This window comes from Danio rerio, chromosome 8 (genome assembly GCF_052040795.2).
Source record: "Danio rerio strain M-AB ecotype USA chromosome 8, GRCz13ab, whole genome shotgun sequence".
Lineage (NCBI taxonomy): Eukaryota > Metazoa > Chordata > Actinopteri > Cypriniformes > Danionidae > Danio > Danio rerio.
Window position 1 is genome coordinate 12,794,692 of NC_141028.1, and position 13,776 is coordinate 12,808,467.

At 36.2% G+C, this 13,776-nt stretch overlaps 1 protein-coding gene and 1 long non-coding RNA gene across 8 annotated transcripts in view; one reads left to right on the forward strand and one right to left on the reverse strand.

Annotated features, from left to right (window-relative positions):
* The window catches only part of LOC147835518 (uncharacterized), a 52,220-nt gene that overhangs the window by 5,021 nt on the left and 33,423 nt on the right, over positions 1-13,776 (forward strand). For 3 of the 5 annotated variants that reach the window (XR_015497670.1, XR_015497671.1, XR_015497668.1), the window contains exons 2-3: positions 35-112; positions 1,655-1,991. This is a non-coding gene — a long non-coding RNA (uncharacterized LOC147835518). Of the gene's footprint in view, positions 1-31; positions 113-1,654; positions 1,992-13,776 lie in introns of those variants that run through there. The other 2 variants (XR_015497672.1, XR_015497669.1) reach the window with 2 other exon arrangements.
* Positions 1,458-13,776, reverse strand: part of nr1h5 (nuclear receptor subfamily 1, group H, member 5) — a 612,581-nt gene continuing 600,262 nt past the window's right edge. The window contains exons 2-9 of one of the 3 annotated variants that reach the window (XM_087263440.1): positions 10,187-10,749; positions 9,899-10,041; positions 9,694-9,789; positions 8,824-8,908; positions 8,609-8,725; positions 5,898-5,993; positions 4,144-4,257; positions 1,458-1,865 (exon numbers count right to left, since the gene is read on the reverse strand). In XM_087263440.1, coding sequence (XP_087119566.1) covers positions 1,651-1,865; positions 4,144-4,257; positions 5,898-5,993; positions 8,609-8,725; positions 8,824-8,908; positions 9,694-9,789; positions 9,899-10,041; positions 10,187-10,262 — 942 coding nt within the window. In that variant the 5' untranslated portion in view covers positions 10,263-10,749 and the 3' untranslated portion in view covers positions 1,458-1,650. 3 annotated transcript variants of the gene reach the window in all.

A 13,776-nucleotide genomic window follows, 5' to 3' on the forward strand; every position in this document is an offset into this window, starting at 1 on the left:
TTTGCTGAAATTTCTTATGTTTACTTTCGAGTAGGGGCAGCAGAGCAGTAGGGGGCAGCAGAGAGTCAGTGTTTATGATCGAAGAACACATGCAGAAACATCCCACAACTGTGTAAGTTAATGTCACACAAATTTATCAAGGTGTGTTTTATTGTTAAAATGACAGACACTATTTAGAGCTGAAGAATTTCAGTTTGTAAGGCCTAAGAGCAGTTATTTATGCAATCATGTACTTATGTGTGCTGTAATGTACTGTCTTACAAAAACAAGCACACACACAACTTGTCAAATGTTTGGGGTCAGTTTTTTTTCATGTTTTTTTTTTTTTTAAAGAAAATTATTCTGTTTATCAAGGCAGCATTTATTAAATGTAATAAATTAAATATTTATTAAACATTTAAAAAAGACTGTTTATTTTTATGTAGTTTCAAATGAACTGATCACTCCAGTCATTATTCCTTTTATTACTATAACTATTAATTATATTAATAATAATAGTTACTATTAGAGTGATTTCTGAAGGATCACGTGACTCTGAAGACTGGATTAATAATGCTGAAAATTATTATTTTTTAAATCATTGAAATAAATGATTAAATGAAATGATAAACTACTTTTGAACATTTATTTTATTGCGCAATAACATTTCACAATATGTACTGTGTTTTTAATTAAATAAATGCAGCCTTGGTGAGCAGGAGAAGCTCATTTTAAAACATTTAAAAATCCTACTGACCCCAAACTTTGGACCGGTAGTGTACATTTACAATTAGCAAACAATGACTATGATGAAAATAAGTTCATCAATTAAAACAATACTTAAGGAAACTTTAACCGCTTTGCCTTGATTTTTATATGTATCTTTTAAAAGTTAAAAACCAGCAATCAATCAACTTTATTAGTAGTATAGTGCACAATGTCTTAAACTAATTACAGTTCTTGCTGGTCATAAAAATACCTGGAAGATGATGAAATCTAGGCAAAAAAGAAACTGTTATTGCTTATCTAGTTCTGTGTAATATGCTAAGTGGTTTCAGTTTTAAAATTGTTAAACATTCATCGGAAGTTCATGATAAATCCACTTTCATTGCTGTCTTAGGGAAATTTAAACGGTGTTATTCATTTGGTTTTGTGATTGGCATTGCCAACACCTGCACGATATGGACATTGTCAGATAAAATGTGAGGGTAGGACATCAGACAGACTTTAAATGAATGATTCACTTACTGCTTGTGGAGGAGGATGCTCTGATAGTACATACGATGATGAATTACTAATGTTCAAAATCGTGTAACACGATTATCAAAGGTAAAACAAAAAAGAAATCCTAATACTTGGGCTAGAATAAAAGCTGCATGGACATGAACCATCTGGAGAAAACAAATATATATTATACAGATGGATATGAACATTAATAAATGAACAAAACGAAATAAGTATGAAAGACAACCAGGAAGCCCTGAAACACAAAATAACCATTTTTATTGAATGCATATGAGATATCATCACACTATAAGGCTTACATTCTTTCACTTTTTACTAAACTATGTTTGCACATGGGTGACCCACCGTACATTGACCTGGGATATTGTTCTGGGCAGAAATTATGAGCGTATTGCAACAGAGATCAGATGTGATAAATCTCTCTCCTCAGGGCTGCATGTCCCAGGGTTGCTGTGGGAGAAGGGTGAGGTGGTTGTGTCGTAGAGTTCTCAGTTCTGTCAGTCTTCCCAGGAGCCTGGCAAATCGGCGCGGGTCCTGTGCCCCAGTCCTCTGACTGCAGGAGCAGCAAACTCGAGAGAGGAGCTCCAGAACAAACTCCTGTAAGTTCTCCACACATCCCACAGCTCGCAGAGTCGGCCTGTCTGCTTCACAACAGAGAACAATCAGCGGTCAAGCAAAGTTATGTTAGCAAACTAAGACTAAAACTATTGGACTGAAAGTAATTTTGTCAAATGTAATAAAAAGTTCACAATAAGTGAAAAACTAAAGCCCAGTTTACACTTATTTGTTTTAGCTTTAAAACGGCATATTAGAATGAAAACGATCCGCGATCACATCAGCGTTTCTGAACAGCTCTCCGTCTATACTACACCACTGAAAATGCACATCATATGACCATACACACTCTGGCATGCTCTGCATTGATGAGAGACAGGGGCGGACTGAGACAAAAATTCAGCCCTGGCACTGTTGCCACACCAGCCCACATTACCACACCGACACAACCCCACCCACGGACACGCACAATAACTATTTATTTTGGTGTAAAGATGGTGAAATATTATAACATTCTTGCCCGATTTTGATTATGTCCGGGTAACCTTGGATTGGGTCGGCCCATCTTGAAACCAGGCGGCAGTTGCCGATTGGGCCAGATGCTTAACATTTATTATTATTATTATTTTTATCATCATCATAATATCACATCTAGCAAGAGATAAAAGCTGTCTGCACTTAAAAAAAAAAAAAAAAAAAAAAACTGACCGGCCCACATTTAAAAATTGGTCCGGCCCCTCTGGCATTTGCCAGAATTGCCAGATGGCCAGTCCGCCCTTGATGAGAGATGTGCACGTCAGACTGTTCATCAAGGATCTCCCGCTGGATCTGGAAAAACTAAGACGGCCTGTCTACTTTACAACAGTGAAAAGAAAGCAGTTATTTTTACAAAATGAAAGCTAAGACAAACTGTTGGTCCTAATAATTTGATTTCAGCTTTTTTTGTTTGCTTTGACCTGATTTAAATAAACTAGGTTCCATTTCATTTTCATTATCACTATCGCAGCAGAGCAGTAGACAGATCTTGCAAATGTGCCTTTCTCATTGGGTTGACACATTTTCCCCACCATTTTTTAAAATAGTTAACACTGGTATCTTTCAAGCAATCCAAACTCCATTGTTTTAGCTATGGTAACCAAACAGACCAAACCATCTATTCCTAACCATAAGAAACTACCAAGATCAGTATGAATTCACTGAAGCACCGCTTTGACATTCCTTCACACACATCTTCAATCAGCAATCAGTCTGCAAACATTAAAAATGGTGGAAGGTCTGTGTTGTTATGTGCCAGCATGGATATTTCTTATTCTGGATCCAATTCTTTGCAAAAAGGCAAATTTGACAGCCCAAATAGAAAGACAACAAATGACACTGGCAATAAGCTACAATGGCAAGCAATGGTGCACTGATTCAAACTGATAAATAAATATAAAATAATTAGCAAAAACAAATAATCATTTTCAGAATCAATAAGCATTCATTCTGTGTTGGAAAATCTGACCTGTGACTTTCAGAGAAGTATTTGTAAATGACCTTTGACAGCCAAACGCATCAGCCAAAGACTTTATTATTTTAAAATGATATTTTCTACAGTAAAATGTGTGTATATAAATAAACTAGGCATTTTTAACTACATATACAGAAAATTTAACTTGAACTAGAATTGAACTTTATAATTTTACTTTTATTTGTTGTCTTTGTCTGGTTTTGTCTTTAGTGTTTGTGTTTTGCTAAACTGAAAGCACTGAAACAAAACTAATTACATAAAAACTAAATAGAAATGTGGTGGGTAGCGTGTGAAGGTTGCTGGTTTGAGCCTCGGCTGGGTCAGTTCGCATTTCTGTGTGGAGTTTGCATGTTCTCCCCGTGTCTCACCGCCCCAAGTTGGCGGTTCATTCCACTGTGGTGACCTCTGATTAATAAAGGGACTAAGCCGGAGGAAAATGAATAAATGAAAAAGTATAATAATAAGAATAAATAGAGCTAAGTATTTATTTAGTTGTTCAACATCGATGCTGAAACGATATATTGCGCAGCCCTTGTCTACTGTATATGCTTTCTTAGAGAACCCAGGAGGTTTTATCACAAGTTGTTTACACGTTGCAATAAAATGTGCTAAATTTAATTAGAACATCAAGAAAACAAATGTTAGTTTTTAATACAAAGTAGCATGACAACAGCATAAACGTAATGACACCAGAAGCCTTGCACATTCAGGAAACAGGTCAAATATAAGGTGTGTAATCAAAATTTTTATGATGTAATTTACTGTTCAACCTTCAAACAAATAGTCTGAAAAAGTGTTGTCGTGAAGATTGACATGGAAATGAGTCACAGATGTGTTAATCATAATCTACAAACCTGAACACAAAACTGCAGTCGCTGTTAGAAGTGCATACTCAGCCTCGGTCACTGCAATCGTCACCATGCTATGAAGGAAATTTACCACAGATCTCAAGAGCTCATCATTCAACCCTGAACAAAGATATAAAGCACAAGCAAAGACAACAAAACATTAAGTCAGTGTATCAATTCACTTTTGCATACAACTGAATTTTCACTCGCTATGCAGGGCTCAACAATAAGGAATGCCTGATGGCCCGGGGCCAGGGTGAGAGATGCTCGGGACAGTGGACAGAATCATTACTGGCCCAATCAGGACAGTGCTGTCTTTAAACAAAATTTTAATAGACGGCAATATAACCGCGACATCAAATTATGCGGCTAAAAGAAAACGTCTGCTTCTAAAGTTAACATAAAACAAAAACGTAAAAACATTTACATGGGTACAACACGACGAAAAAAATGAAGTGAAGTTTTGCTTAGTTTGCCGTCACTTTTAAGTCAGACACTTTTTGTTTAGCTATAAAATACCAGCACATTTTCCATACTCTATTGACCTTATTCTCCGCGGACGAGCGGGCGCTGCCATTTGAATCTTTTTGGCACGAGACTTCCGGTCTCATTCACTTCCATTTATATTTAGACATTAAAAACTGCTCGTTTCGCGGTTTGATGTTGCAAACTGATATTTCCTTGTTATATTATTCTACTTGGTCTGTATAGTCATGCAAACATTTGTTTGTAGAGCAAGTAGTTTGACCGTTTTATGACGTTTATTATTCCTTGTCATTTCTCCTATAGGCGACTGAAACGGAAGTTCTAAGACAATCGCGAAAACAGGCGCACTTCAGCATTTTAGAATAAGGTCAATATTTTACTGCTGAATATTTTAACATTTTTCAAATATTTAAATTTTAGATTCACAGACATTATTTTGTGACATATTATTTCATATATGTGGCTAAGAAATAGCAATTAATAACTTTTTTTGCTGGGGCCAGTGAAAATTTTGGCAGGGCAAGTAAAAATCTGAACCACTGGTACAGTCGAGCCAGTAGGAAAAATCCTTAGCGTTGAACACTGCTATGCTGTTAGTCAGCGCCTGTTCTTTTTTTTCCTGGTCATTGCAACTTTGCCGTGTAAATGCAGACGATCGTGCTTTGAGTCACTTTTAAAAGATTATGTAAGCAGGTCAATCAAAAAAATCAGATAGCCACAATATCGGAATTGACCATTAAGATCTGCAGTGTAAATGCAGCCATAGATAAACCATCAGGCAAATTGCACGAAATCACTCGAAAAAAAGATTTGTTCATCTCAATAAACAAGACTCAAAAGTCCAAGTCAGTAAAATAATCTGAACTTCACTACAAAATAGAAACACAAACAAATTATGGCAAAAGGCAAATAACCTCATTTGCTTTTCATTGGATGGAAAGAAAATGAAAATCAATGATGAAATGATTTTCACTCTTACTGGCAGAGCTGTGATAAAACGAAACGCTATTAGCAGTTTTCTTTAAGGACAGGAGCTACTCTATGTCCCACCCTCTCTTCAATTTTCAGTTGAGATTGTTACACATCGAATAAAAAAATAACAGCACACTGAATTTATATCTTTGGAATCACTTTCAGAACATGTTTCCTGCTAATAAACAAACAGAATCAGAATTCATCCAATTGTAAAGAGCTTGAGGATTTAACAATGTAAAACAAATGACAAAACAGCAGCACATGCTTAGAATAAAGAGAATAATATCACTATAGATCACCTGAGTGTGTCAGTATCCTGTGGCTGCTCCCATTCTTGGACTCTAAAGTTTTCCCCCAATCAGGGTTTGAGTTATTCAGATTTGCTGGGTATAAAGCTGGAGATAGAAAACATGACAGAGACTACATTTACATGGACATCAGTGATCAAATTATTTGCCTTAATCTGAATAAGACAGTAATATGATTAAGGTGTTTACATGAGTTTCTTTCTGAATGTTCCTTTCATGATCCCGTTTTACATGTTATAGTGCAAGGATCGGTTAACGTCATTGCGTCACCACAATATTCACATTTCCTCCGAAGTTCATGTGAATTTGGATGTTTCATTTTTAATTTGTCGACTTTAACTGCAGTTTGGCACTTTCAATTTCATTCAGGAACATTTCATTCATGCCTCCATGACAAACTAAGGTATTGGATGCGAGTGAACTGCAGGAGGAGTGTTGTTTTAATGGAATTTGATACCGCACGCCAATTGGAAAGAAAAAACCTTGGCATTTTGTGCGTGTGTGTCTGTGGACTTTTTCTGACTCTGTAGGTGCAGAGAAGTGTCAAACAGCCATGCGTGTAAGGACTATCATGTCACAAAATACAGCGGAAAGTCCTACATGGTGTTAATAGCTTGATTGCAGTGTTTACATGTCTGTAATAATGTGACTAAAATCTGCATACTCCACATGTCTTATTTCGATTTCTGTTTAGTTCAATTAAGACTTCTGTCGGATTGAGGTCATCAAAAATAGCTGTTTAAATGGTAGAATCTTAATCAGAGTATTGTCTTAATCTTTTTATTATTAACATACTCAGTGGGTCAAAAATGAAGTAAAATTGAATTGTTAAAGTGTCAACAGCCCTACTATTAATATATCTAATCAGTTGTGACATCTCAGATAACTAATCTAAGACTCTATGTCAGTAAAAAGTACTGTCAATTAGGGCTGTGCGATCAATTGAAATCGTATCGTAATCCCGATTTGAACATGTGCAATTTTCCCACAATATGCTATTTGAATCAAACATAACGCATCGCGCCTAAACAGAGCGCGAGAACAGGAGACTCATGACAAATGGCAAATGAGGAGCTTAATGACAAATAGGCTAAATAAACAGGGATGATGAGTTCAGCACAGGAGGCCTTGGTGCCTAAAAAATTCTACATTTGTGATGTGGAATTACTTTGGATAGAGGAAGGCTGATGTATCACAGAATCCGGTAATCTATAAGTCAGTCACACATTGCATCTGAAAGTGGGAGGCACATCGCTTCCTTCAGCATTCAACACGCTTTACACTCACGTTCCTTTGTCATTGCTCAGTGACCATCAATAGGATAACAAACTATCATAACATTGCTGCAGTTCTGTTACAAGTTTTATTTATGGAGAAAATTTAAAAAGCACTGGGTATTTGGGTGTTCTGTGTTTGTCTGAGATAATTAATCTACCAAAATGTGTATATTCCATACAAAGTATGAAGCTGATCGCTCAGTTCTTGTTAGGTGACTCGCGGTGTGCTTGCAGAATTCTGAAAGTAGAGATGTTTTCAATTAAGTACGTCTGGAATACGCGCGCACATCACACCCAACATCCGCGCAAGCCGCACATCTCCATTGGAAGTGACGAGCTTGTGGGCGCAAAAGACGCAATATATAAAAGGCCTATTTCATGGCAGCGTCACAAAGAGTTTTATAATCTATGCATGGCAAAAAATCTGGAAACATACAAAAGTACACGCAACTACTTCTGACGTGGTCAAACAGAACATCAGAGACATACTTGTGTTTGACGGTACACACACACAGTAGTCTATTTATTAGTGCTGCCATAAGTCTGCTCTAGAGACAATTTATTACACTTTTACTAGGTGATTTTATTTTTATTTTTAGCCTTATGTCTGTTTTAGAGACATGTTACAGGTCTTTGATAAAGATCTAATAGTTTTCCTTTGGAATATGTTTCAGATTCACTCTGTGTGTGTGTCAAAATCATGATTAAAATCAAAATCACAATATTGTTCAAGAAAATTGTGGTAGGTTTCTTTTGTCATATCACACAGCCCTATTGTCTATACAAGTACTGCAGACACTATTATTGTAAAGGGTTAATTCACCCGAAAATGAAAATTCTGTCATCATTTACTCACCCTAATGTCATTCAAAACCCATAAGACTTGTTCATTGTCTGAACAAAAATTAAGTCTTTTTAATCAAATCTAAGATTTCTGTCCTTCCAGGGAAAGTCTATTTACCCAGGATTCTGATGCTCAAAGCTTTGATAAAGAGATTAAGAAATAAATCCATATGAACATAGCAGTATAATCCATCTTCTATAGAGACACAGTCGCTTAATATGATGAAGAGATTTAATTTAAGATTTTAATCATAGTTTTGGGTGAGCAGAACTATAGTGCAGGGACAGAAATGTCTCACATTTGATTAAAATGTCTTCATTTGCCTTCTAAGATGAACGAAAGTCTTATTGGCTTGGAACGACATGGGGGGATGATTAAATGATGACAGAATTTTAATTTTGGAGTGAACAAACCCATTAATGATTTATCACTGAAATATTCAGAAAAGTTTAGGATGATAATTAGGTGGTATTAAACCAGACCATGAGTGGATTTAGCACCTGTTGTTTACTTTTGGAATCTGCACTTGGAAATGGTGACAGCAGATTTCATTTATTGTATGTGATAATGTGCATCATTACCAGTGCTAACACTAGTAGGGTTCTCAGAGAACTGTTGAGCTAGGAGTAAGAACATGACTTCAACCGAAGCGCTGGACAGAAGTGTGTTCTGGTCAGAACTATCCAATAGATCAAACCCTAAAAAAATAAAAATAAAAACAGATGAACACATGTTAGTTTCATTCAGACTTATAGTGTGATCTGAGAGAAGAATCTTTTACAAAGTAAAAACTGACCAGGTACACTCCTCAAAAACTGCAAAAGCTTCTCGGTCTGAGGTGGAGTCAGATGGGTATTTGTTAAACTTGACCATAGAGGTACCTAAGAAAAGAAAAAGATCAACTCAAACCACTTTTATTGTCACATCAGCAGCAGCACGTGTACTATGATGAGTGAAAGCCTAGGTGCTGGCTCCAGAGAGTGCAAAATACAACATACTCCCAAAAAAACAAGACAGTATACAAATAGCATTTTTCACAGAACTAAGTAGAAGACAATAAATAGGTGTACACATACTGGTGCGTGACCGGATGCTGAAAAGGAATGTCTTATAAAATACCGGGATTCTACACAAAGTTATTCACCATTTTTGTTGTTGTTGACACAAAAGAGAATATAGAAGTCAGTAGTTGTTTCCATCCAAAGATGTGTATTAGACTTGTGCACAAAAGTGGAATACTGCATAAAACATTTGCGAAAAAAGCACAGTTATTATCCAATGAATTAAAGAAATATAAACCGATAAACTGACCAAATATATATATACTAATTCATTTCATTTCAGCTCAGTCCCTTCATTAGTCAGGGGTCACTACAGCGGACTTATCCAGCTTATGTTTTATGCATCAGATGCCCTTCCAGTCGCAACCCATCACTGGAAAAGACCCATACACTCTTACATATAAAATATGTGGATGGAAACATGGCTAATGGCTAGTGGTTTCCAACATTCTTCAAAATATATATTTTTGTGCTCAACAGAAAAAGGAAACTCAAACAAGATTGGTGAGTCAGTTTTCACTATTGGGTGAAACATCCCTTAAGAGCAGTGGGGATGAATTCTGCATTTTGTAATGGAATATAAGAAAAGAAAAACATTTGCATACCCGACAGTGAGTGTTGTCTTGAATTATGTATCTACGAAAAGCCTCAACAATTCTATTCAGAATGCATCTCTGCTCTCTGGAGAAACCAGATGATACCTACAAACAGCGTTATTCAAGAGATGAGACTGAATATTTATCAGCTTTGAAATATCACTCAACTCAAATATAATGTTTGGGAAAGCTAAATAATGCGAGAGGGTTTTACCCGTGTGTTGATTCTGCTGGTGGACGAGACGCTTCTGCTTTCAGAGTAGTCGTCTTCAGCTCTTGCTGATGATCCATTGTGTCCTCTGTGTTTGGAGCCCTTCCTCAGTCTCTTTGATTGGCATTGCACTTCTGTAAGCAGACCTGACAAAAACACAGCAGCGATCAGCTAATGCTGACAGTGCTTTTCTGTGAAGCAGCATCGGCTTCAATTTTCCCGAATCCATATCTCAAAAAGCATATTTTGTGAGATTTAAAATCAGTGCAGAAGGTTTTACGTCAATCTCACACTCTGCCAGCATCCCGACGGCCCTGCATTTGCGCAGTCTGCAGTCCTGACACTTTCTCCGCATGTACATGTCCATCTCACAGCTTCCACCACTCTTGCAGTGGTACACAGCTTTTTTAGTTACGCTGCGTCTGAAAAAACCTAAACCAAGAAGAAAACATGAAACTTCCGTTCACAGATGTGGTGATGGTATGAGTTTTAAATGGCTCTGAAAAACTTTCCTATGGTCATCAAGGCTGTATTGATTTGAGGAAAATTATTTAGCATTTAACATTATGGGCCCTATCATACACCCGGCGCAGTGTGGCGCAAGGTGTGGCGCAGTAGTCTTTTGGTAGTTTCAGCTTGGCGCAAGAGTCGTTTTGAGGTGTTGCGCCACGCTGTTTAAATAGCAAATGCATTAGCGCTCATTTGTGCGCCCATAGGCGTTCTGGTCTAAAAAGGAAGGCGTTCTGAGGCGGACCGCTGGCGCGTTGCTATTTTGAGAAACTATAATAGATTTTTCATTAGACCAAAACTAACCCGGTCTAAACTCCGGCGCAGAGTTGCGCCGCGCTTACACACTGCTTAATACACACAAGAGAGCAATAGGCAAATATCTTTACATATGAAAAAAATTAAATATTAAGGTTATATATAGGATATAATAAGAATAGATATAGAATATAAGTATAAAGGATTAAAATATTACAAAACATATTATTTTCTAGCCTACATAAATATGAAAAATCACTGCTTTTATGTCTTCTTCATCTCGGGAGGCTTTTTCAGTTCATTCTTAACAATTAGCTTTTTTATAATGTTATTATTATTAGCAGTATTATTTATTATATCCTTATTTATATTTGTTTTATTAAAAACAAGCTTAGATTTGCCCACCTGTCAGGTTTTAGACCATATGGGGCACAGCATGTGTTTTAGGATATAACTCAGGTTTTTAAGCTCATTTTGTTATTATTGTTCATTTATTCGTTTGCTGGAAATTGGAACTGAATTTAGAAATAGTTTTGAAACGAATATTTGCACTTAACAAACAAAATTATTTATTTATAGGCCAATTGATTTCTGTGCGTAAAGGTTTCCCTATCCAAGAGCGAATATGAAAGTGATGCATTATCTCTCATTCTCTCGCAGTAGATGCTCTGTTTAACAGTTTTCTGTTAAAAAAAAAACTGTTAACTGTTTGCTAGTGAAATGCTCAATTTTTCCACTTAGACTTACTTTGCGTCCTGTAAATAGCGAATGCGCTCTTGGCGCGACGCAGCTGGCTCTTAAAGGGAATGGGAGATGAGACTCTAATTGGTTTATTCTCAAAACACACCTATAACTCATTAAGAAAATAAACCCAACCCTTTTAGACCATGCGCCATGGCGCAAAGCAGCTTTTCCCGTCCTTAAATTAGCAAAAACGCATCCTGACACGCCCTGAAAGCGTTTGCGCCCTGCGTTTTGCGCTCTGTGTATGGACCGTCAAAATAGAGCCCTATATCTCTTGCTGTTTAATACATTTTAATAATGTAATTTATCCCTGAAATTAAAGATTACTTTTTCTTAATCCGTTCCCTCATTACTTCAGTCTTTATTTTAGCAATCCTTCTGAAATCATTCTAATATGTGACCCTGGACCACAAAACCAGTCAATTGGTCAACAGTTGGGTGTAACGAGTTCCACAGTAACCCTGTAGTCTAATTACATTTTTGAGCAACGCAGTAATGTAACGAATTACATTGTGTAATTTGATTACAGTTACTAAAGTCAGTGTAATTGCGTTACTTATGTTAAAGATATAGTTTTAGGAAGAAAAAATGATTCTTTTAAATCACATTTTCTGCTGCAATATCAGTTAATAAGCATGCGCCTTATAAAGAACGCAAGCTGAAATAGTTGCTGTAGAGAGTGGTTGCTTCAGGTAGAAATACAGACATTACTTTGACTTCACTGAGCGCCTAAACAAAAGTACTGCTGTGAAATTCAGTCTAATGAACTTTCCACTGCAGCAACTTGTTCAAGCACTTGAACAGAAAGCATTTTACGACAATACTTGTCAAGCGCATGTCGAACACGCTCGCATTTCACAGGCGCTCCTAGTTGAAAACGGCGAGTAACGTGACAAGAACTGACCGATCAGCTTCATACTTTGTAAGGAATAAACACATTTCGGTAGACTAATTACCTCAGACAAACACCCAAACACTGCAGTGCTTTTGCATACTATGGATGTCAGTGGTTACAGGTATCCAGTTTTCTTCATCAAACAAAAACAGGTTTAGAACTAGTGAATGATGGGGCAATTAAGTTTTGGATGAACTCTTTGGGTGCTTTCCCACTTGGTTCAATTGCTTGGTCTGTACCCAAGTTTGATTGTCCCCCCTTGCCACCTTCTCGGTTGGTTTGTGTTCACGCTGTCTTTTTTCCTTCTGAACCCGGGTGCGGACCAGAAGTGTTTGTGTGAAAGCACTCTTTAAGTGTTTTAAATATGATCAACCCATTGTGATGTTTTTAGTGAATATTAAATCACTGAAAGAGCTGCAGTTTATTTTGTATTTTTATAGGTATACTTTATATGATTTAAAAATAATTTTTAAAGTAAAGTACTTAGTAATCTGATTACTTTTTACATGAAGTAATTAGTAAATTGATTAATTAAAAAGTAATTAATCAGATTACAATTTTTTAGTAGTAATATGTAATTTGTTCAAATCGATTACTGTTTAAAAGTAACTTACCCAACCCTGATTGTTGAATCAAGTGTCATTTTGGGAAATGGAGATTTATTACATGACAGCTGGCAAAAAAAATATCTGAGCAACAAGTTTTGAGGTCCGGAATCACATCTTTTTAATATTAATGTTAAAAACTGTTGCTGCTTTATCATTTTAGTGCAGTTTAAAATAATCTTTCTGTTGCATTTTTAACTTTTGCATGAACTTTCATTGCAAAAAGAAAAGTATCCTGTCATTCCTTAAGTTTTCTTTTTTTTCTTTTTATCTGTTGCATTTTACAATTTTGGATTAACTGTCATCGCTAAAAGATTATTTATCTGTAATTTCGTAATAGATAAATAATTATTTTCAAAAGAAAATAAAAACTTGACAGACCCTGGACTTGTGACCACAGCACTTTTTTAAATTAATATCGAATTTGTTGTTATTGTATTTATTTATTTTGTATTTTGGTCATTAATAAATCACAGATCAGGTTTTTTATTTATTTATATTTATATGTACATATTTATGTACATCTGAGATCAACTGAACCCCTGTGAACAAAACCAATACCTCCTCTTTTCCCAAACTCACCACACGACAACCCTAAATATTATTAATTCTGAGTATGTCTCACATAGGTGAGTGGGCTTGACAAACCACCTATAGAAAACACACTCTTTCATCTATCTGACACTGTAACTAACACTTGCACCAGTTTTGCTTATTTGCACCAGACACAACCACTTCATATAAAAAAATAAAAAAAAAACATTGTGAATTTATAAAGTGTTCTTCTCACAGGTGAGTGGGCTTTACGAACCCCCTGTAGAAACACTTTTTTTCTTTCAAAAACAAACTCCCTCCTAACTCTAGCACTGAAT